Here is a 23,564-nt window from a genome sequence, read left to right as displayed (position 1 = left end):
CAGGGACCAGAGAACCAATGGAAATTGCAGGGAACGTAACTTTCATCCCAAAGAAGGATCCTGTGTAATAGTGAGAGCTGTTCCAATGTGGACTTGGGTATTACCTTGCAAGGATGTGAGCTCCCTGTCACTTTTAGCCTTTGAGAGAGACTATGTACTGACTCCCACTCACTGGGTTCATTGCAAACTCAAGTATCAGACAGGGGTTGATCCAGATTCCCCTTCAGTTATGCATACTCTAAGATTCTATGGTTTTATGAGCTGTCATAAAATCATTGCCTTTGCAAAATCAGTGCAGCATTGGACACACACGCACACAAGAAGGCAATCATTTCTTTTTAACTCAGAACTGACTTTCATGGTTCACTGCTTGAGAGAAGCTTTATCCTATAAGCAACTGAAACATCTGTCATTCTGCACTGAAAATCATTAATGCTATCTTCATAAATCTTTTTCCCCCAGTTTTACTGAGAGATAATTGACATATGTCGTTGTGTAAGTTTATGACATACAGCATGATGGTTTGATTTACATATATTGTGAAATGAATATCACAATAGGTTCAACTAACATCCATCATCTCATACAATCAAAAGAAAGGAGAAAAAAGGAAAACTATTTCTCCTTGTGATGAGAACTCTTAGGATCTCTTAACAAACTTCCCTATATATCCTACAGCAGAGGCAGCTACAGTCATCGTGCATTACATTACATCCTGGGACTTATTTATCTTATAACTGCAAGTTGGTACCTTTGGACCACCTTCCTCCAATTTCCCCTACCTTCCCACCCTCTGCCTCTGGTAAATACAACTCTAATCTCTTTTCCAATACGTTTTGGGCTTTTCTGTTTTGTCTGTTCTTTGTTTGAAGATTCCACACATAAATGACATCATACAATATTTGTCTTTCTCTGACATATTTCTCTTAGCATAATGTCTTCAAAGTCTATCTATGTTGTCACAAATGGTAGGATTTCTTCGTTTTTTATGGCTGAATAATATTCCATTGTGGACTAATCTTCCATATATGTATATCACATCGTCTTTATCCTTTCATCCACGGATGGACTCTTAGGTTGTTTCCATGTCTTGGCTATTGTAAATAATGCTGCTATGAACATGAGGGTGCAGCTATCTTTTTGAGTTAGTGTTTTCATTTCCTTTGGATAGATTCCCAGAAGTGGAATCACTGGATCATAGGGTAGTTCTATTTTTAATTTTCTGAGTAACCTCCACACTATTTTCTGCAGTGGCTACACCCATTTGCATTCCCACCAACAATGCACGAGAGTTCCCTTTTCTCCACATCTATGCCAGCATGTATTACCTCTTGTCTTTTTTGCCACATAAATCTTTTCAGGGTTCTGTGTTCTGAAGCAACTTGATGGGGGGATAATCTTAGTATCAACACCTGTAATTTCAGCCTTTGGAGGAGTGGTTCTCGGCTGGGCCCAGGGGACACACTCAGCAATGTTTGGAGACATTTTTGATTGTCAAATTGGGGGTGGGAGGATGCTACTGGCATCTCCTGGGCAGAGGCCAGGGATTCTGCTAAAGATCCTGCAATACACAGGACAGCCTCCCCGACAATAATAACTCTCCAGCCCAAACATCAGTAGTTCTGCTATTAAGAAACCCTGTTCCAGAAGGATGGAGGAGAAAACAACAACAAAAGCACCACTCTTAGTTACTGACAACCAACTGTAGTTGCCACTTCACAAGAGCATATGATCTGTACACATTACAACAACCCTTCAAGATGGGCATTGCTATCCCCAGGGTACCGGTGAGGAAACTCAAGTCCAGACAGCAGCACTGTGTCTAAGATCAAACAACTTGCAAATGCAGAACTGGGGCTCAAATCCAGTCAGTCAGACTCTAAGGTTCAGGTTCCTAATCAGTGCGCTGGGAGCCTTTTATATAACAACATACTGTTTGCAGCAGAGACTCGGGCTGTATACAGTCAAGAAAGAGCACTCAAGAGCAAAGGGCTTCAGAAAGAGAAAAAGGAACCGAGCCTAAAGTGGAACCTGTACTTCCAGACAGAACCTGAGGGGGCAGGCTTCCGAGCCACGAGGGCCACTCACAACGGCACACTTGGTATTCTGCTTCCTGAGGAGACGCTGGTGGGGGCTGATGAGGGAAGAGACCCCCCTCCCCCCACGACTGCATCCTGAGGTGAACTTCAGTGTGATTTCACTGAATATCACGTCTCAAAATTTTGAACTTAAACTAAACTTTTGTTCAGACTTTTGAGAAAGTGCAGTGGCATTAGAGCCAGTTGAAATACTTATTCACTTAGTTTTTTTAAAAGTAATCTCTACACCCAATGTGTGGCTTGAACTCATGGACTCAAGATCAAGAGTCACATGTTATACCTGCTGAGCCAGCCAGGCACCCCTTACTTCTTCGCTTGGGTCACAACAAGTTACTTTACCTCCTAAGCCGCAGTTCCCCCAACTGTCTTATGGGCATCATTACCACTACTTTGTGGCAGTGTTATGAGGATAAAAACAAGAAAATTGATGAATTCAGTGGAAACCAAAATGCTAGGGACCCAGAAGAGAGTAAGAGACCAAGGAACAATAGATGATAAAGTGACCCCACTACATCACTGTGTGATTTACAGTATCTATGATTTTACTATGGTGAAACAAAGAGAATGGGAAGGAGACCAGGGCTGAGTGCCAGATGTGGATGTGGGGCGGGGCCACAGGCTGGGATGCACAGATGTGGAATTGCCCATGTAAGGGCTCCAGGCTCTGCTGCTGGAGAGCAGTGCATCATGGAGTCAAAAATAGACAGGATGAAGAACAGATTGAATCCCAAGCAAGTGTCCTTTGTGATTCCAATGAACATTTCTGTGGTTGCCTTTTCTAGAACATTTATTTGTGGATGGCTGTCTTCTTGTTGGTTGCCAAAATCCCACCATACAACACACACATGCTTATGCCTAATGTCTCTAGTCTTCTGCATTGAACCTCTTAAGAATGGGGAAAATTAAGCGAATTCTGGTATTCATCAGAGACCAACAGAAGCACTCCAAGAATGTTAATTCAGAAGCAGAAATGGGCCAGTTCATAGGCATCTTGAACTTTCTTTTTAAAAGTTGCAATGCCCCATCTAGGTTAGCAACCGGGACTTCAAAAGTTTATTCAATCAATATTTGATGGGACATATTTTAGAACTGACAGCTGATAAGATGAATTAGTCATCTGTGATGAGTCACTGATTCACACATGGGGCTTTGTCCCCTGAGAAGTTAACCTCCTTCCCCAATTCTGGCCTGTCTCCTAAACCGCTTCCTTCTACAACAGCGGCATTTCTCTGCATAGGAAGTGGGATCTCTAGCCAACTTCCCAAATTAAAGACTCTCAGAATACCAGAGCTAGAAGATCCTGAAAGACCCTTCACTGAAAAGATGAGGAAACTGAGACCAGAGAGAGTGTGAGTCTTACCCAGATTCACACAGCAAGTTAACAGTAGAGCTAGCATTAATACCCTAGTTTTAAAAGAGCTTGTTCCATTTTCATTTACTAGTCCCTGAAGTCCCTCATCCTCACTGGGGTAATTCCAAGGTGGGGGGAACAAATTTCCCCGTATTTTTCACTCATCAAAGAAAGTTAAGAACACTTAACTTTCAAAGCGTCATGAATTTGCATATCATCCTCACGCAGGGGCTATGCTAATCTTCTCTGTATCATTACAATTTTAGTATATGTGCTGCTAAGAGAGCACTGGAACACTACATTTCAAACGTGAATAAAACCTGATGAAATTAGAAAGAGCATCTTCAGTGGGAAGATCACAGGGCAAGTAACAGGACTTGTTGACTGGAGCAGATGTGAAGTAGGCAAGTGTCATATGGATCTAACTGTCAGAAGTCTCCAAGAGTATCAATGTGAGGCCCATGTGTGGCCCCAGGGACCCATCACATATAGTGACAGCAAAGAAAATGGTTTACAATGAGCCCAAGCCAGAAACAATCCTTTGGGCTTTCTCAATATGGCACCCCAATAGGAAATAAAGCATACAAAAGATGTGTCATTTGAAAAAAAAAATTAAAAAAAAAAAGAAATCTTTGTAAAGATTTGGATGTCAACAATTCTGAGCATATTTAGCCTATTTTACCTCTGGTTTCTAGCAAGTGATAGACTGAGCTGTCCTGACACTGGCCAGGGAAAAGTTGTACAAAAGAATGGCCGTCTGTTTATCCATTGTAGTGACCAGCTCTCTTCTTCCTTTCCCACTGCCTTCATGTAATCACTGTAGTGCTTTAGTGCTCTTAATTAATTCAATTTTATTTATGGTCTGTTCTTTTTTCCATTTACAGCAACTTTTCTTTCCTTTTTCTTTTTTAATTTATTTTTGAGGGAGTGTAAGCAGGGGAGGGGCAGAGGGACGGGGATATAGGATCTGAAGTGGGCTCTGCACTGACAGCAGCAAGCCCCATGTGGGGCTTGAACTCACGAACTGTGAAATCAGGACCTGAGCTGAAGCCCGACACTCAACCAACTGAGCCACCCAGGCGCCCCTACAGCAACCTTTCTTGAACTGTGATTTGCACAGATTATCTGGAGCACTCTTTAAAAAACAGGGCTCCTCAGCTGGGTCACTGAATCCAAATTTCCTGGAATAAGGCCTGGGAATCTGTATTTTTTTAAAAAAGCTTCCCAGGTGATTCTAATACCCAGGATTTAAGAGTCTAGTTCCTTCCTCCCTCCCTTCCTTCCTTCCTTCCTCCCTCCCTCCCTTCCTTCCTTCTTTCCTCCCACCGTTTCTTCCTTCCTTCCTTCATCTCTCCCTCCCTCCTTATCCTTATGGGCTGCCCTCAAAATCTAAGCACCACATATTACAGTCTTGGAAGACAGACAACATTCTTAGCTCCAAACAACCACCAATTTACAAATAACACTTTGGTGAAAAAACATGTCTGTAAACCTGGAGCTTGCTGTATGATTACTGGCACTATAAAGAATTTTAGACTCAAATGGAAAGATGGTGATGTTCTTCTTGAAGATATCTAAGGAAAGAGACAGGTTTAAGTGCAAATTCTCATGCTTTATTTGAAGTCTTTATCAAATTCAGAATGGCCCATACATACAGAACTAAGACATGGCCTAAATCCTACACACACTGAAGTTCTGAATTAGGTTGCCATTACCTTTTCTTTTTCCAAACTAAATGACACAAATTTCCATTCATCTTTCCTTGTAGGCATTCTCCCTGCTCTTTGATTACTATTCTCTATTGTTCCTTCAGGTTCTCCAAACGACTCCTGGTTCACCAGCAGGGACTGAAATACCTTCAGGGCACAACTGTACTAATATACTTTGTCATTTGAAGACAGTTTGCATATCTCTTTAGGAGAATCTAACTTACTGTTCGGGAGTGACTTAGATACGCAGACCCAGATCTAAAGACCTAAAGAGTGATAATCTGTCTCAAACAGAGAAAGTTTCTTTTACAATCCCTCTATTTAGTGGTTCTGCTACATTTGATCTGTAGCCAATTTCCAGGATTCCTATTCTATAGGAATATTCTAAATTTGATCTCGAAGCCACTCCTATTTTCTCTGATTCTCTTCTCCCTGTCCCTGTGAATTCTCAAGTTGTTTTAGCTCATCTTGTTCCTCATGGATTCACCTTTCTGGACTTTCTCTAATGCCTGCAGTTTTCAATTGAACAATCACACTGCTGTTAGAGTGAACTATTAGCCCCCCGTTTTCACCCTCCCCTATATCTGTGCCCTTTGCCACACAACTCTGAAGTTCCTCCCACTGAAGGTTGACCATCTCCTCCCCTGGGTTTTGGGGTGGCCATGACTTGCTTTGGCTAATGGCTTATGGGCAGTTCTGTTTCTGCTCCGCCCTCTTGCTCCTCTGCCATTGCCATAAAAGGAAGCAGTCATGGTTAGCTCATTAGCGCAGGGGGGACAAGCGTAGACTCGTCCAACCTATGTCTTGGAGTCACTTGGCTGAGCTCAGCCAAAACAAGCAGAGCCAGGATACCCCGTCCGCTTAGACTGTAAGAGCTGCAGGATGCTTGTGCTTCCAATGAGCCTTCAGGGCTGTTCAAATGGCTAGGACTGTCAGAGACAACTAAGCCATGCCTGACTAAGGAAAGTGGCTTAGGGGGCTGAGGGTCCTTTAAGGGAAGAGGCAGGACAGCTCCCTTCTTCCCTTGAGACGAGAACTTAAAGACGCTAACCATTCCAGTAGAGAAGTTGCAAGGCATATGAGGGGAAGCAGAAACTGACTTCCAGGGTAGGAAGACCCTCCTTCCTCCGGGGGCCCTAAGGAGGAAATGATGCCCATCGGCTGGCCTGCTCCTACAGAAAAGCAGCTCTGGGGAATGCAGCTCACTCCCCAGCAAATGCAATGCCCAGCAGAGCCATGAAAGTGGCAGAAGGAAACAACCTGCCAAATCAAGGCCTAAGCACCCCACCTCCATCCTTTTAGGCTTCTATGATTTCTTTCCTTCCGGATTGGGTATCTATCTCCTCAAGGGGCTCCAAGAGACGGCCTGCATACGTTGAGTGAGCTCTTTATTCTATTGACTCAAAAGATAAAAAAAGAGATTTTCCTTATTTTTCTGAATATGGTGATGCCCACCTAAACAATATACTAGCCCCTAACTCTAACACTTCACTCCGATGGTCAATTTAGCCAAAACTCAGTCTCGATTTGAGACTCTCCCTCCACATGGTGGCTCATCCCACAGGTAAGAGTTACCACTTATGAGGCCAAAACAGTGATCTAATACGTATGCAAGCCAAAGAGAAACTGCCAATTTGGTGGGAGGGCCACATTTTCTAATGCCATTTAAGAAAAATAGAAAAGGTCATATAACTAATTTTGTCCTATTTTCCAAATCCTTTTCACCTTCCATCTGTAACACCTACAAGATGAAGTGACCCTGTCAGACTCTGAGAAAAGATACACGGCTTCTGAAAAAAATGATTTTAAACAAAATTTTCTGCCCATCGGTGTGTATACTGTCTCCCTTCACATCCGAGGTAGTGAACAGACTGTGTCCAAGCCACTTGGCTCCTAGGATTTTACCAAGTTAGGCTGGAGAGTAATCTCCCAGGCTTTCTCTGCCCAATATGTGGGGTACCCAGTCCCAAACCTTCATTCACCGAATAGCTGTGGAGTGTCTGCTTTGCACCAGACCTATCTGTTGTGGTGACGTAAAACCAGTAAGAAAGGGGCAGGAAAATGATGGAACTTATAACCAGAGCAACGGCGAAGAGATGCTCCTGCATTGTATCCACTGTCCCTCTGGCTGACAGCACTGTAGACTCTCCACTTTGAGACTTCCTCCACCATTTCTCCGAGTGGCCTTTTCCTCCCCAACCTATTATATTGTCAATAGTTTCAATAATCCTTGGCTTCCTCATGTTGTGTAAGACACAGCCAGCTGAGCCACTTCTGAGGAGAGAAACCCCCGAGGCTTGGGATTCTGAGTGACTCCATCCTGGCCCTCCCCTGTCCACCTTCCGGGCTTCCAACAGGAAGACCTTTCATACATTCTGGAGGTACTTGTCCTCACAAACTTGATGCCATATTTCCAGGACTAAAATTTTCTTCTTCTAACGACATATATCGATCTATCTAACTAAAATGGCTGGTAATAGTTTAGCCTTTACTCTGTGTATTCTAAAAAAACTGTTTGTATATATACACATATTCACCCACCCACATATGTGTGTCTATGTATATGCACACACGCACATCACATACAGCTTCTTCTTAGCTAGTTTCCCCACAAGCCAAATTTAGTTAAGCTGCTCTCAGACCTCTTTGAGGGACATTAGGGTCCAAGGAAAGTACGGACCTAGGCCTTCAGGGCTTACGGCCGGTCTGTTTTCCCCGGCGACATTACTGGAGTCCCCAGGTACTCTCACAGACCTCATTCACTCCTCGGTATAAAGGCCGGTAGCCAGGTAGCTCTTACCCTTTGTGTTCTAAGAGAGCTTGCACCTCAGGAGAAACAAATGAAGCTCTTGAAGTTGATATTTGAGGCAGGGTTTGGTGGGATGGGATGGAGGGGGAGATTCGGTTCCAAGGCATCTCTGATCACCACCTTCCACCCCCATCTCATATCTCTGGCTAGGTGTCCTGGGACCTGGTGTGACTACAGTTTTCAAGTGCAAACCTATGTTCTTGGTCCAACCACTGGCCACAGGAGGGTCACTTATTTCCCAGATGGAAATGTTCAGAACCTGGTTGACAACCATAAAGGAACCCAACTCACCCTCTGAGCAGAGCAAGCAGGCAACACAAAGTGAATTTTTAGAGCACAGGGGTGCCCTCATTCAGCTCTTCTATACTCTGTCCTTTCCATTCCAAACCCCCCTGCTATAGTTTCCCCACTTCAGATTGATCAAGTGTAGCAAATTTGAAAACAGACCCGCTCCAGCAGCAATAACAGCTAACAGCCTGATTCATAGGAGGAAAAGGACAAAAGCTGATGGAAGAACTCAAAAAGGGAGCAGTTATTGAAGGGGCAGCCTGCTTCCAACCCCTCCCTGGTCCAGGAAAACAACACTGTACCGAATGACAGCCCAATGCAATAATTAGCACCCAGAGTAATAACTCAGGGTTATCTGGAAAAGTTTAAAGGACACAAATGTATTCTGTTTAGGAATAGAATTCCGAAGCTCTGGGAAAGGGGGCAGGCACTGAGAAAGGCCCCCTAGAGGAGGGTAGTGGTTACTGCACTGTAACACCACAGTGTAGGGAGTGGGGGTGGAGAGGTGCCCTGGGCTGGGAACCACCTACCTCTGAATGTTATCTTCCAGTTGTTTGACTCTGAATTCATCCTCTTCAGACTGCCGCCTCCTGGCTTCCTCCTCTTCGGCAGTTCCAGCGGGGATACCCTGCAGCAGCCATTTTTCCCGAAGCACTTTGGACTGTGGGAGTGAGGGAAGAGAACAAACTAGATGATACCTTTCAGTCCACAGCCTTCTCAGTGTGGGCGGTGCCTCGGTTTTAGCTCCGCCCCTCATCTGTGTTCACCTGAATTGCTGCCTTTGCCTCCTCACTAATTTGGCTCCCTACTTCCCTCCCCTGGGGCCCAACCCCTAGAGAGCCACCAGAGGGATTTATTTCTACATTTTCTACTATAAAAAGTTTTTGAAAACATGTTTTTCTAACAGAGGAAACTGAATAATGAATGCCACTGTACCTCATCTAGCTTTACAATGAGACAGTTGGCCGTATTTTCCCATATTTATCACCAAAGCATTTTAAAGGAAATAACAAACATCATGACATTGCACCCATAAGCATTTCAGTATTAATCTCTAAAACATAAGGACATTTTTCTGTGCAACTACAATTCCATTATATAATTTCTTAAGATCACCCAATATCAAGTCCATCTTAGGGTATTTTTTTAAAAAGGTTAATTTATGTTATGGCTCTTCTTAGAAGCTCTTTAATGGGGGCTCTTGGGTGGCTCTGTCGGTTGAGCGTCTAACTCCTGATTTCCGCTCAGGTCATGATCCCACCTTGCACTGACAGCTGGGAGCCTGCTTGGGATTCTCTCTCTCTCCCTCTCTTTCTCTCTATCCCTCTCCCCTCCCCCTCCCCCAAATGAATGAACACTTAAAAAAGAAATAAGCTTTTTAATGATTCCCAAACATACTCAGCAGTGGTCTCCAAATGGTATTAAAATAATGCCCCCCCACTTGTACCAGTGTACTAATGTATTGTGGAGTGAAAGAAAAAGGCTTTGAGTCTCAGGTCAACAGTTCGGGAGGGAGCGATTACTGCTTTGAGAAGAGAAATGAAACAGCTCGAAAGAAAGGCATGCGGAAACTCCCTGACACGAAGAGCAAGGCAAGGAAGGCGTGGGAGCAGATTTTTGATTTGGGTTTCTATTACATGGTCCCGAGAAGGCAGATGGTGGCTATTGGATGTGTGCAGAGGCTGAACCCCGGGCATCATGGCCAAGCATCCCCTGGGCAGGTCAGCAGTCCTGGGAATGGAGGCCTGAAAGGGTGCACCCCCAAGTCTGCCAGAAGCAGGGCATGTGACCAGTTTTTCCCGGGTCCTATAATGGCTTTGAAGCCACTCAACATAGATCATGCCTAGAATAAGCACTGGGTTCCCTGGCTTCAGGCATCACTTCCATCAGAATCTGGTTTGACCTCGTCAGGCAGGCTGAGCAAGGTAAAACAAAGGGAACCCTTTTGATGGCTAAGAGCCAGGCTATGCAGAGCTTGGAGCCAATTAAATAGGATTTACAGAAATGAAAGAGTGGAATATTTCTAATATTGTGGACACAGAATTCATACTTCAGTTTGCTTTCTACAGCTCTTAGCAAAAGACAGACAATTCCGGAGGCTCTCATTTTTCTTGAGATTAAGCAATAAAAGTCACTTATTATAAAGCTATAAAATGAGTTACTAAAAATTGCCAACATTTAGTAATAGTAAGTTAGAATTCATTAACGGTTCTGGTTCACCATTCCATTGAGAAATCCAGCAGCCACACAGGGCTGTGAAGACCCTGCTGGATGTATAGGAGCAAGTTTCAATGTTTAGAATTCCAATACTTCGGAAGGGACTTTTTTTTAGCAACACATCAGTACGGTGTCCAAGCAGCCATGGTGTTCACTGAATGATTTTTGCTTTTTATTTATAAATCTTTGTTGGTGGAGGCCTGTTTGATTACTCTTACAGTGCATAAAGAAGCATATTTATATCACTTGACCTATTGCTTTCCATTCATTAAAGGCATGGGTCTGTTCATATGCAAGTGATTCATGATTATTTGCTAAAGTGATTGTAGACAGGAACCACCCTCATCCCAACAGACTTAAACAGCTAAACATCATTGGTAACCTGGTGCCTGCAAATTTATTTACAACTACCACCAAGGACAGTGTTAAAAAAGTACTTTAGGGGCGCCTGGGTGGCGCAGTCGGTTAAGCGTCCGACTTCAGCCAGGTCACGATCTCACAGTCCGTGAGTTCGAGCCCCACATCAGGCTCTGGGTTGATGGCTCAGAGCCTGGAGCCTGTTTCCGATTCTGTGTCTCCCTCTCTCTCTGCCCCTCCCCCGTTCATGCTCTGTCTCTCTCTGTCCCAAAAAGAAATAAACGTTGAAAAAAAAAAAGTACTTTAAAAATTTATAGAGCATTGTTTAATGATATAAAATCATGTGTAAAAGTTCACAGTACCAGGGTGCTGGGTGGCTCAGACGATTAAGTGTCAGACTCTTGACTTCAGCTCAGGTCATGATCTCACAGTTTATGAGATGGAGCCCTGTGTTGGGCTCTGCTCTCACTGCATGGAGCCTCCTTAAGATTCTCCCTCTCCCTCTCTCTCTCCCCCTCTCTTCCCCCACCCAACTCGTGCACTCACTAGCTCGCTCTCTCTCTCTCAAAATAAATAAACATTAAAAAACTCACAGTATCATTTGTTGACATTGGTTGCTCTTTCTTCTGGGCTGAATTATGGCCCCCTTTCCCTACCAATTCCTATGCTGAAGTCCTAACCCCTACGACCTCATAACATAACCGTGTTTGGAAATAGGGTCTTTAAGGTTAAATGAGGTTATTGGGATGGGCTCTAATCCCATATGACTGGCGTCCTTATAAAAAGAGGACATGCACAGAAAGAAGACCATGTAAAGACACCTGAGGAAGACAGCCATCTACAAGCCAAGCAGAGAGCATGTGAAGAAGCAAGCCCTACTGACACGTTGATCTTGGTTGGATTTGCAGCTTCTAGAATTGTGAGAAAATAATTTTTGTGGCTTAAGCCACCCAGTCTGTGGTGTTTGTCACAGCAGCCCTAGCAACTACTACATTCTCTGAAGCTTTATCACAGAGATGCTTCTTCCACTGGAAACTGGGGATGAGTGGGTTAAACTGATTTCTCTTCCTAAGTGGGTTATAGGGAAAAAAAAAACTCAAAAGCATTGTTCTCTACTCAAAATTCCCCAGATATCATGCTCACTTATGGTGAGAGGCTGGGCTGAACAGTGGTTAACAGCCTGAATTCTGGAGCCAGTCTGCCACTTACTAGCTGTGTGACCTTAGATAGTCTCCTCACCCTCATCAAACCTCAGTTTCCTCACCTGTAAGATGGATGTGATGACAGAGCCCATCTCAGGCTTGTCATGGGGATTAAACGCATTCATATGCTAAAAGTGCTGAACCCACACTTAGTACTAGAGAAATGTTTATTATTGCTGTTCATCCTGTTCCCCTGGCCTCTCCTCCCCTCATCTGAGGAAGAGCAGGTAAAATGCTACCTGAGGAACCTTCCTCCACTACCGCTGGTAGGATCCATGGCTCTCTTCTCTGCCTCCTCTAGCAGACAGCATACTCTAGTGCACTTTCATACTGTTCTCAAATTCTTTCTTTTTATATCTTTCCTCCTATGGACTCCCAGCTCCTCAAAGGCTGGGACAATTCTTCATTCTCTTTTGCATCTCATTGCTGCCCCTAGCCTAGCTCCAGGGAATGAATGAGTAAAGGGGCGAGGTAGAAAAATCTTGATTTTTCTATCACGCTAATTCCTTGGGAGGGGGCTATCACACTTTCACTGGGCTCCCTCAGCTGAAATGTTTGACACTCACCTAGTTCAACTTATAGAGGGTAAAATCCCTATTAGGATTTGGGGAGACAGATCTACTGGCAACCTTGGTCTTAGAGTGTGCACCCTTCTGGAAAGGCAACCATGGACAGACCCAGCTTTCTCTACCCTAGCAGGGATGTTACACAGCTAGGGCTTCTTGGAACATGACACTGGCTGCTCCTGGGAATGTTCTCTCTGCTCTTCTGCACACTGTGCCTCCTGCCACCAAGAAAGTGTCTAACTTCTCATTTCTGGCTGATTTAGCCTTAGCCATCTGTCAGCACCTCTGGAAAGAGCAGCCTGGTGACCATGAACACCGAAAGCACATACGCCCTCAGATCTGTCTCTTCTTTGGATAAGCCAGAGAGGTCACCAAAACATCCCCAACAGCTGGAGCCAAGAAGAGAGACACTAACAACAGGACAGTGGGTCTCAGAGAAGTCTGTTTCACAAAAGTGTTTTGATGTTACAGAAACAAACAAACAAAAAAGCAGAGTTGATTTTTTTCACTTGGACCCAAAGTGGTAATGCTGGGAAACCACCAATTCAAATACATTTACCACCAAAGATTCCCTTAACCTACACCAGATCCCCTCCTGTTGTCTCTGAGGGTCGGCTATGTTATAGCCTTGGGACACAATGTACTTGTCCATTCTGATCACACACGCCCATTGGAAGCACTGGTTTCCCTGTAGTGTTCTGACCTTTACTGGCTGCCTGAGTGTTTCAGAATTAAGTGACAGAGTACAGCAGAAGTGAAAACTAAAAATAAAAACTTTTCTTTCTTATGTTCAAAGAGCATATACCAAAAACAGATACCATAGTTTACAGGTGGTAAGAACTGTCAAAACTTCACATTTGTCAAGTGGATGCAACGATGAAAAGTCAAGACAAGTAAAGGGCAGGCAGAGAGCTGGCAGTGGGCAAACAGAGTCTTGACAGGGGCTCCTTGGAGGGAAGGATGGAGGAGACGCTGAGGTTCATCTGGCTCTTCCTCCACACGTGTGTCCAGCTTCAGAAAACAAAAGGAGAACAGAGCCTCGCATACTGCAGTATGCGTAGGGCTCACCAGGAGAGCTTGCACAGAACCCCACTCCCGGCGATGTTGATTCTCAAAGTTCAAGATAGGGTCTGGGAATTTGAATTTTAACAGGCTCCCACATGATGCTGTCATTGACGCTGCTAGTCCAAGGACCTTGGTTTGAGTCATCCTTCACGAGAACCTGTGACTATCCAGATGTCTGGAGAATGCGTAAGCTTCGCCACTGGCTAGCCAAACACTGATCCGAAGAGGAGCTCTTCATCCTCCCACAGGCTGTCTCTCCTTCTGCATCCCCATCTCAGGAGCAGTGGTGTCCTCATCCATTCCCTACATGCCAGGCACTATGCCGGCTCCTGAAGACATTGCCTGGAAGACAGGCAGGTCCCCAACATCGCTGAGCCTTTGTCCCAATAAACAAGGGTGCAAGACCATTTCAGACTGTGATACCAGCATTGCAGGAAGTAGGCAGGACAATGTGAGAAACAGGGACCGATGGAAGATACTTTAGGTGGGAGAAGTCTCTGTGAGTACTTGAACATTTGAGCTGAGATCTGAGATCCAAGGAAGGGCATTTCAGGTGGAGAGACTGACAAATATAACAGCCCAGATATGGGACAGAGTTTAGCATGTTTGTGGACCAGAAAGATCGCCCAAGTGGCTGGACCATAGTGAGTAGGGGGTGGGGAAGGGAAGGTAGAACAAGTTGAAGATGGAAAGGAAGGAAGGGGCCAGATTAGGTAGAGAACTGCAGATTTGCTAAGGAATTTGGCATTTGTCCTAAGTACTGTAGGAAGAAAACAGATTCAGAGGGACAGGATTACAAAGTATAAGTGATTGGATTCTATTATATCATCAGGTAATAGAGCATGTTAGCTTCAAACAGAGGATGAGCAGAAGCTATGGAAGGCATGAGGTGTATCTCAGAGGTAGAGTCAACATGACTTGCTGACAGATTGGACATGGGGGTTGAGGGAAAGGGTGGGATTAAAGGTGACATAGATATTTGGTTTGAGCAAAAGGGTGGATGGTGGTATCATCATCCGGAGATTTGGAGAGATTAGAGGAAGAACAAGCGCGAGAGGAGCAGAAAACCAAAACTTCCATTTAGGGCATATGATGCTTGAGAAGCTTAAAATGGAAGCAACACCCATCTAAGTGGACATGTCAGGAAAACAGCTGAATACAACAGCCTGGAGTTCAGGGGCCATCGGGACTGGAGACATCAATTTGGGAGTCATTGCTTCATACGTGATATTTGAAGCAATGGTACTGAGTGACGATGATGATGATAATCCTTATAGAACTCTTGCTGTTTTAAATACTTCACCTATAAATTCATTCAACTCTCACAAAAACCCCATGAGGTAGGTGCTAACATTAAGGAACTAACTCCTGGGCACACATTTAGTAAGACACGGCTCTGAGACTTGAAGCCAAATGGTGCACTCTGTCTAAGATGCCCAAGGACTCTCTTTTTCTCACATAGGATTTACAAAACCTTCAGGCACCGCTGACCTCCCCCTTACTCAGACGATCCCTCTCCAGGGTCTCTGACAGTGGGCTCCTCTCCCACTCACCCCTGACTTCCCACAATTAGGTGCTGTATCCTCTATTCATCCACAGTGGCTGATGCACAAGGCTATAGTTGAGGATGATAAATACTTGTTGAGTGAATGAATTATTAAAAAACCATGCACAAGCACTGTATTTTAGCAAATATAAAATCTTAGACTATTAAGGCTAAAGAAGACCTTAGAGACCATTTAATCAAACCTTTTCCCCCAGCTTTACTGAGGTACAATTGACAAATGAAGTTGGAAATATTTAAAGGATACAACATGATTAATCAAACTTTTTAAATCTACAGATAAGATACCTGAGATGACACAATTTTTCAAGGTGATACAGGAAAGCACTGAGGAATGTCTGGGTGATCACTGGGTGGTGGTGGTGGGGCCAGATGGGCAGTGGGAGATGAACTGAGACTAATCAGTCTCCAATTTTTTTCCTAACTGTAATTTTTTTAAGTGTTTGTGTGTTTATTTATTTATTTATTTATTTATTTTTAATTATTAAAAAAATTTTTTTTTTTTATTTTTGAGAGAGAGAGCACGAGCAGGGGAGGAACATAGAGAGGGAGACCCAGAATCGGAAGCAGGCTCCAGGGTCTGAGCTGCTTGGGGCCCGAACATGGAGCTCGAACCCACGGACCACAAGATCATTACCTGAGCTGAAGTCAGTGACTTAAGTGACTAAGCCACCCAGGCGCCCCATTTTTTTTAAATGTTTATTTATTTATTTTTAATTTTTGTAATGTTTATTTATTTTTGAGAGAGAGAAAGAGAGAGAGAAATTGAGACAAAGCACGAACAGAGGAAGGGCAGAGAGAGAGGGAGATATAGAATCTGAAGCATGCTCCAGGCAATGAGCTGTCAGCACGGAGCCCAACACAGGGCTCGACCCACAAACCGTGAGATCATGACCTGAGCTGAAGTCAGACACTTAACCGACTGAGCCACCCAGGTGGTCCTCTAACTGTAATTTTTATGAAGTCATATCTACCCATATTTTTTTTTATTTTTTTATTTTTTTATATGAAATTTATTGACAAATTGGTTTCCATACAACACCCAGTGCTCATCCCAAAAGGTGCCCTCCTCAATACCCATCACCCACCCTCTCCTCCCTCCCACCCCCCATCAACCCTCAGTTTGTTCTCAGTTTTTAAGAGTCTCTTATGCTTTGGCTCTCTCCCACTCTAACCTGTTTTTTTTTTTTTTTCTTCCCCTCCCCCATGGGTTCCTGTTAATTTCTCAGGGTCCACATAAGAGTGAAACCATATGGTATCTGTCTTTCTCTGTATGGCTTATTTCACTTAGCATCACACTCTCCAGTTCCATCCACCTTGCTGCAAAGGGCCATATCTCATTCTTTCTCATTGCCATGTAGTACTCCATTGTGTATATAAACCACAATTTCTTTATCCATTCATCAGTTGATGGACATGTAGGCTCTTTCCATAATTTGGCTATTGTTGAGAGTGCTGCTATGAACATTGGGGTACAAGTGGCCCTATGCATCAGTACTCCTGTATCCCTTGGATATATTCCTAGCAGTGCTATTGCTGGGTCATAGGGTAGGTCTATTTTTAATTTTCTGAGGAACCTCCACACTGCTTTCCACAGCGGCTGCACCAATTTGCATTCCCACCAACAGTGCAAGAGGGTTCCCGTTTCTCCACATCCTCTCCAGCATCTAGAGTCTCCTTCTACCCATATTTTTACTTTATAATTCTGGATTATAATTAGATAAGGCTTCCTCATTCTAGGGCTTTGAAAATATTTACCTGTGATTTCTTTTTACACTTTTATGGGTTTACTTTTTATTCCAAATCTCACATTCACCTGTCATCTGGGTCACACTGACACTGGCTGTGTTGGCAGATGCTGTTGGGGATCTGGTGAAATCCCACCTAATAGAAAATGGCTTAAACACAACGTGGAGTGACAGCTGTGTTGTGTTTTTGATCATCTGTGTCCCCTCTCTGTTCTCCTTCTCCTTCCCTGGGACACTTCCCTTCTTCCCCATTGACTCCTGGGAAGATCTTGGCTTGGTATTGAGCTTCTGTTACATGATTCAGTCCACACAGAAGCCAACCCAAGACTTCCTAGAGGAAACCCAGTTCTAACTTGTACTCAATCTGTTCGTAGGGCCAGTGGAGATGGGGACATGCTGGGAAAAAGGATGCGATGTAGAGTTCGTTTACACTGTGTGCCCTGCCTGCCTAGTCAAGATTTTAAAATTTAAGCTGGCCTGTCATACACACTAATAACCAAGAAAAGTCTAAAATTAGTGCTAAAGGTTCACAATAGCGAGAGACACTATGACATCTTTCAGCAAGTCTCCTGGCACCTTCAGGCTATGCAGCAAATGACCTTGGTGGGTTTACAATAAATATCTCGCAGGGTCACAATTTAGTCTTTGATTTTTTTTCATTCAATCTTCTTGAAAGAAAAGGCTGTAGTTTTTAAAATATAATGACAATATTCATAGCTTGGATTAGAAAAAAAAACCTCTAGTCAGGGTTCCCTGCTCATAAATAAATAATTCAAAGGCAGCTTATATATTGAAGATATGATATTAGCAATTTGATTCTGACAGTGCTGACTCTGTCATACAAACCTTTATAAATGTGACAGTTCCAAAGGGATTCATGTGGCAATATGTACTGTGTGCCTACTCTTGCTGGGGCCTTGGACTAACCAATAAAATAGACAAATCTCTGGTAATTCGACCAAGAGACAAAGGGAATATTAAATTTAGTCTGTCTGGTATAATATAATAGTTGATTTATTTTTTAAACTCACATTATCGCAAGTCACGCAATAAAAACAATAAAAATAAATAATTGTTTCCATGGAATAAAAAGCCAAGACAATTCTTCAAAGGAAGAATAATGATGGCTCTGCCTTATGACATATTATTAATACATATTATATATTAAAAAGCTAGGGGGGTTCAATGAGGATGGTATTGGCACAGGGGTGGCAGATTCATGGAATTAAAAGAATCCGCAAAGGGTAGACTTGAACATAAGAGAGAAATATGTCTATGATAAAGAAGACATTTAAGTCAGTGAGAACAAGGATGAATTAATCAATAAATCATGTTGAGGCTCACCATCAGTAAAAAGTAAAGTTATTCCTATCTTATTTCCTATGGAAAAAAAAATTCTAGATGGGTGAAAACTATTGGAAGGATAAGAAACATCACAGGTAAGTGTTTGAGATGGAGATGTTCTTTGCAAGGACAATATAAAAGTCAGATATGACAAAGCAAAAGAATTTAAGATGTGATTTCATAAAAATGACAAAGTTTTTATGAGAATTTAAAACAGCCCATCTACCAAAATCAAAAAAGAGGTCAAGGTTAATGTATTTTGGACCTGAATGTTAATACCATTTTATTTTACTCACATGCTCATGAGGCCTGTTATCAAGGGTCACATACCTTACTCTACCAAAATATATCGGAGAAAAAGCATAGAAGGATATACCTCTGTGTGAGTTACATCTGGTTGACAAGCACATAGTTGTTATGTTTTTTTCTTTATATTTTCCTGTGCTTTAAAATTTTGGCTTTGCAATGATCGTCCATTCCTTTTCTCTTATAATCAGCAAAAATAATTCAGCTACTAAAATTGCTTACTGGTACCATATGTGAGCACTTCTTGGAAATTCTTACATCACAAATATTAGATACCAAATATAGCTAAGATCCTCTAAAAAGAAATCTGAGTTTCCTTTGGTGAGGACTTCAAAGGATCTGGAGGTTTTTAATCACTCGGGTGTAGTGGATATTTCAACATTCCACACTTTGGTCTTTCATTGCATTGTAGAATTTATTTATTGTCCATATATAAAGTAACAATATGCCATTTTGTGGCATTACTCACTGCATAGCCCTAAATATTGCAATTACCAAGAATATTAGCCAAATAAGCATCAAAACTATTGTCTTGCATTCTATTTATTTGCCTTGACAAAAGACCGATAAATCTATCTAAATAATTCATACCTCATTGCATGAGAGTAAGTATCCATAGACTATTTGATAATGAGAATTATGTCTTCATAAATATGAAATCTGATTCTAATGCTTTTCCATTTAACTTTGTACCAAGCACATATATTATTTTCCTTAGGGAGGATCTTAGATTTTATAAATTAGTGAAATAATTAATTATTGACACATTTCTTAATATTTTGTACTTCAAGGAACTACTAATAACCAATAATGTCTCCATATGCTTTCAATTTTCTGGAGTCCATGAAAATATATTTGTAATAAAGAGACGATAATTGGCATCTCTCTAGACAAATTATTCAAAATGGAACATTTCACTTGAAGGAAACAGTGTCCTAGAGAAGGCTTGGTTTTGGAGAAAGTCATACCCTAGGGTTCAACTGGGGTTCCCTCACTTATAGTCTCTATGTTCTTGGGCAAATTACTTGACCTCCCAAGTTTGTTTCCTCCCCTGTAAGACAGGGAAACTAACACTTTGTGGCCATTATTGAGGGGATGTATGTAAAGTACCAGTACTAGTCTGAAGTACTAGGGACTCAGAAAAATCATGACTATTATCAAGGATAGACAAAGGTATGACAAGGCTGCCGTGCCGCCAGGAGAAAGCTGGCCGAGTCTCTACCAAGAGGCTCACAGAGGAACTATAACCCCAATGAACCTACTACCATCAAGGGGTGAGGCTGCCAAGCTCAAAACTGAATGATCACAGGGAAGATGACTCACACTATCAGGTTCCGTCAACAGCTAAATGATTTAAAGTAGAACATATTCCTTTCTGGTGCCTGCAGTGATCATATCTCTCAGTCAGGCACCACCAAAATAACTCAGTTATTTTGGGATGATGGGCTCAGAGCAAAGAGAGGCAGAGTCATGAGGGAGGTTTCACCTGAGCCAAGGTGAGGCTTGATGATTCTTCTGGCCTTACTGCAGACCCCACCTCATCAGAGCAGAGATACTTGGTACCTGCCAGAGCTGGAGTCTTTCTTAAACCACCTTTGGGACCCATGAGTCTTTTTTTTTCTTCCATTGTTCAAGGCTAGTTATCCACCCCCACTGTTTACATGGCCTTTCCCCAGGGAGAAAATGACAATGCATTGGTCTCCACTTACTAAATTGCCATCACTTTCAGTCATTTCTCCCCAGGTTACAGGAAGATCACCTAGGTAAAAGTGCTGGGTGTTCCCTTAGATAGCCAATTTCATCAGCTATGTGAGAACTTTACCAACATGACTGTAAAGAAATATCTGATCCCCTTGTTTCCAAGTCTCTGAAGGAATCTCACTGATTCCACATGCAATACTAAGTCCTTTTTACTCTTATTTCTGTTGTTGGATAGATGGAAGGATGGAAGGATGAAAAGATGGATGGATGGATGGATGGATGGATGGATGGATGGATACTGTGCGGAAATCAGCAATGAATGAGTCCTTGACATCTTATAAGAAGTATCTGATAAGAAGTGGGATTAAAAAAAAAAAACCAAAACACCTGATTTGATATATTTATTGCCTGACTTTTGATTCAAGGAATGCAAAAGCAAAGAACCACACTGAGCTTAAAGAGGAGAGGGGCTGTCTGGTCAAAGACATGAAAAATCTACCTTTAACCAAGAATTCACTGAGCTTCTGGTACATTTTGGTCTCTTGTAAAGAGTGAGTCGACTGCACTGTGAGCCAGAGTCCCAGCTCTGTCCAGACTGACCTTGAAAAATCCACTCGGTTCTATTAAGTGCTTTTAAGTCCACCTCTCTGTAAGAAGAAAATACTAACTTCAGCCCTCAATGCTTCCTCAGGGATGGTGTAAGGAAAGAGGAACAGCGTGTGGGATATATTGTAAGCTTCTACAAAGAAAGGTCCATAAACAGATTTACACAATGAGTAAAGAGAAGTGGGCAATATTCTCAGCATCACACTGCTTTTCTTCCTTTTAAACACATCTCTCTGGTTAAAGTTGATAGTAAACTGATAAATATGCTAAGCAGATTTAGGTCATGCTGCTATTTGAAATCAGCTTGCTGATAATTCTCATCTCGAGGATTCATTTAGCACAACCCTAATCTAGAGAAGAATGGAAAATACAACCACAAGGACCCATCGTGTTTAAAAGAATCAAAATTAGCTATGCCTGGCATCACCCTGAAGAGTCAGCCCCAACCTTCCCAACCAGCCCCCTGAGCAATGCATATCTGCACATGAATGTCACGGCAACTCGAGTGAGCAGGAGAAGGCTTCCCTAAAAAAAGCCCAGAGCAGGAGAAGGCATGCAGAAACTTCCAGCTGGCCCCTGGAATGTGTTCACAGTATTCTGCAAGCCTGCAGAAAGCAGCATTCCACCGCCCGTGGAGTTCTTGTGTCAGTGACAGAGCTTTCTCGTACGCTGTACTCAATTATGATGCTTAAGTGCATTACGTTTTAAAGAAAAATAAATAAATAACCCCCGCCTCTCTCTTCCCCGGTGCAATGGAGACCCAACCAAGTCAAATCATTGCAATGCCATCTTTTGACCCACTGCCCATTCTAAGAGAACACTTCCAAAATTGTTAAAGTAGAAATAAAATGAATGAATCATCCGAAACACACAGTGTTGCTCTTTTATCAGATCGCAGCGCTTTCCTCTCCCTTCTCTCCGTATCAAGAAAGAAAATATTAGTATGTTTAATGTGTCCAAGAACATGATGTTCAACATATCCTCGGGAACCTCTGAACACACACACACACACACACACACACACACACACACACACACACACGACCTAATGCACTGAGACGCAGCCCCGGAACACTGCCTCACCCACCATGTGGAAATTCTCATCCAATTTCTATATATAACCAGCGCATTTCACATGCACACACCAGCCCCCAAACCCGTCCACATGCACACTATAATCTCATCAGGCTCACAGACACTGGAATGCTGTAACAATGCCCTGGGTTTGAGAAATTCACAAGAAAAGCCAAGAGATGGTTTCCTGACTGAATGAAAAAAAGCTCGTGCAGTCAGCGGCAAAGCCTTCACGCCAGGGCAGCCTCTGCCCGGCTCTCTGGAGTGTGATCTGCATGTCTAATAATGGAACAGGTTCGTGGGATCAGCCTCTTACCTTGGAATGCTGCAGCAGAAGTATCTGCTCGTCAAGCTCTTGTCGCTTGCCTTCTATTTCAGTCTGCCTCTTTCTTTTTTCCTTGAAAATAAAAGAGAGAGAGAGGCTGTAAGAGTAGGTGGGTGTTGGCTCCAGGAATTTTAAGGCCGGAAGCAGCAGCAGCAGCAGCAGCAGCAGCAGCACACATCTGTATAGACACTTCCAGAGATGCTGGGCACACGCACGGTGTCACCTGCCCCTCCGCCTCCAGCAGCTTTCTCCTAACATGTCTGCTGTGGGCTCGGCGAGTGGGAGAGTCTCCTCAGTCAGCCAGGCTGCAGCAATTTAATCCAGAAGAAAAGGCGGTTTCTACACACTCACACATACACACACACTCACAGAGTCATGTTCTATGCAGTGTTAATTTGGAGACAAAGAATAAAAATGTCTCAACCGAAAAGACAGAGGATGTTATAAACTACAAATATGATAGCATGTAACAGTGGGGAACTGTAGGGTTAGCTTCCTTCTATGGAAATCATATACACAAATAATCCAACATAATTTCCAATTTCCTAGGACAAATCATCCCATTGGACATCACAAACAATGCAAATTGATGGGCGGTCTTTGCTTAAACTAGTCTTGGGGGGAGCATTGCATGTGGGTGGGGCTCACTGAGGTTACGCTAAATATGAAATCTGAAGTTGGTCTGCCTGGATCGGACTCCCAGCTCTGCCATCTGCTACCTGTGTGACCTCTGGCAAGTTCTTTTACTTCCCTGGATCCGAGCCTTCTCTCACATACAGAGGAGATCATAATTTGTCCTAAACCTTACGCTTGCAGCAGGGATGAAATGAGACGATACATGTAAAGGACTTGGAACAATAGCCTGGCACATAGTAAATGCTCAATAAATGCTATTTATTATTATAATTGTTGCCACATGTATACATGTAGGTAATGCCTAGACGCTGGTTTTAAAGGGATGTAATTCTCCTGTATTCGGAGCATAACCTTCCCACTGGAATGCACACATAATACTTTTCTTCTCCCTACTTCTCAAATGCAGACAATAAACATCATATAAATGTGACTAATTTAAGAATAAAAAGGCCTGCCTTTAATGATAGCTTACTTGTTCCACATTTTGTTTCCAAAGTGCACACTGGGAAGGTTTGCTGAGACATTTACTGCACTGGCTTATTTCCCTTTACTCTCATATGCAGGGGGAAACGTGCTAGACAGACATAGTGGCATTCT

At 43.0% G+C, this 23,564-nt stretch overlaps 1 protein-coding gene and 1 non-coding gene across 14 annotated transcripts in view; both read right to left on the bottom strand.

The window, feature by feature from the left end:
• Window positions 1-23,564, bottom strand: part of PALM2AKAP2 (PALM2 and AKAP2 fusion) — a 488,279-nt gene that overhangs the window by 241,308 nt on the left and 223,407 nt on the right. For all 13 annotated transcript variants that reach the window (XM_045043558.1, XM_045043567.1, XM_045043561.1 and 10 more), the window contains 2 exons: window positions 22,323-22,403; window positions 8,787-8,917 (listed from right to left, as the gene is read on the bottom strand). In XM_045043558.1, coding sequence (XP_044899493.1) covers window positions 8,787-8,917; window positions 22,323-22,403 — 212 coding nt within the window. The remainder of the gene's footprint in view (window positions 1-8,786; window positions 8,918-22,322; window positions 22,404-23,564) is intronic.
• On the bottom strand, window positions 3,634-3,739 carry LOC111557699. The gene has a single exon (XR_002737927.1). It is a non-coding gene; the product is annotated as a U6 spliceosomal RNA (small nuclear RNA).

This window comes from Felis catus, chromosome D4 (genome assembly GCF_018350175.1).
Source record: "Felis catus isolate Fca126 chromosome D4, F.catus_Fca126_mat1.0, whole genome shotgun sequence".
NCBI lineage: Eukaryota > Metazoa > Chordata > Mammalia > Carnivora > Felidae > Felis > Felis catus.
The sequence above is the reverse complement of the archived record's forward strand: the minus strand, read 5'-3'. Positions and strand labels throughout refer to the sequence as shown.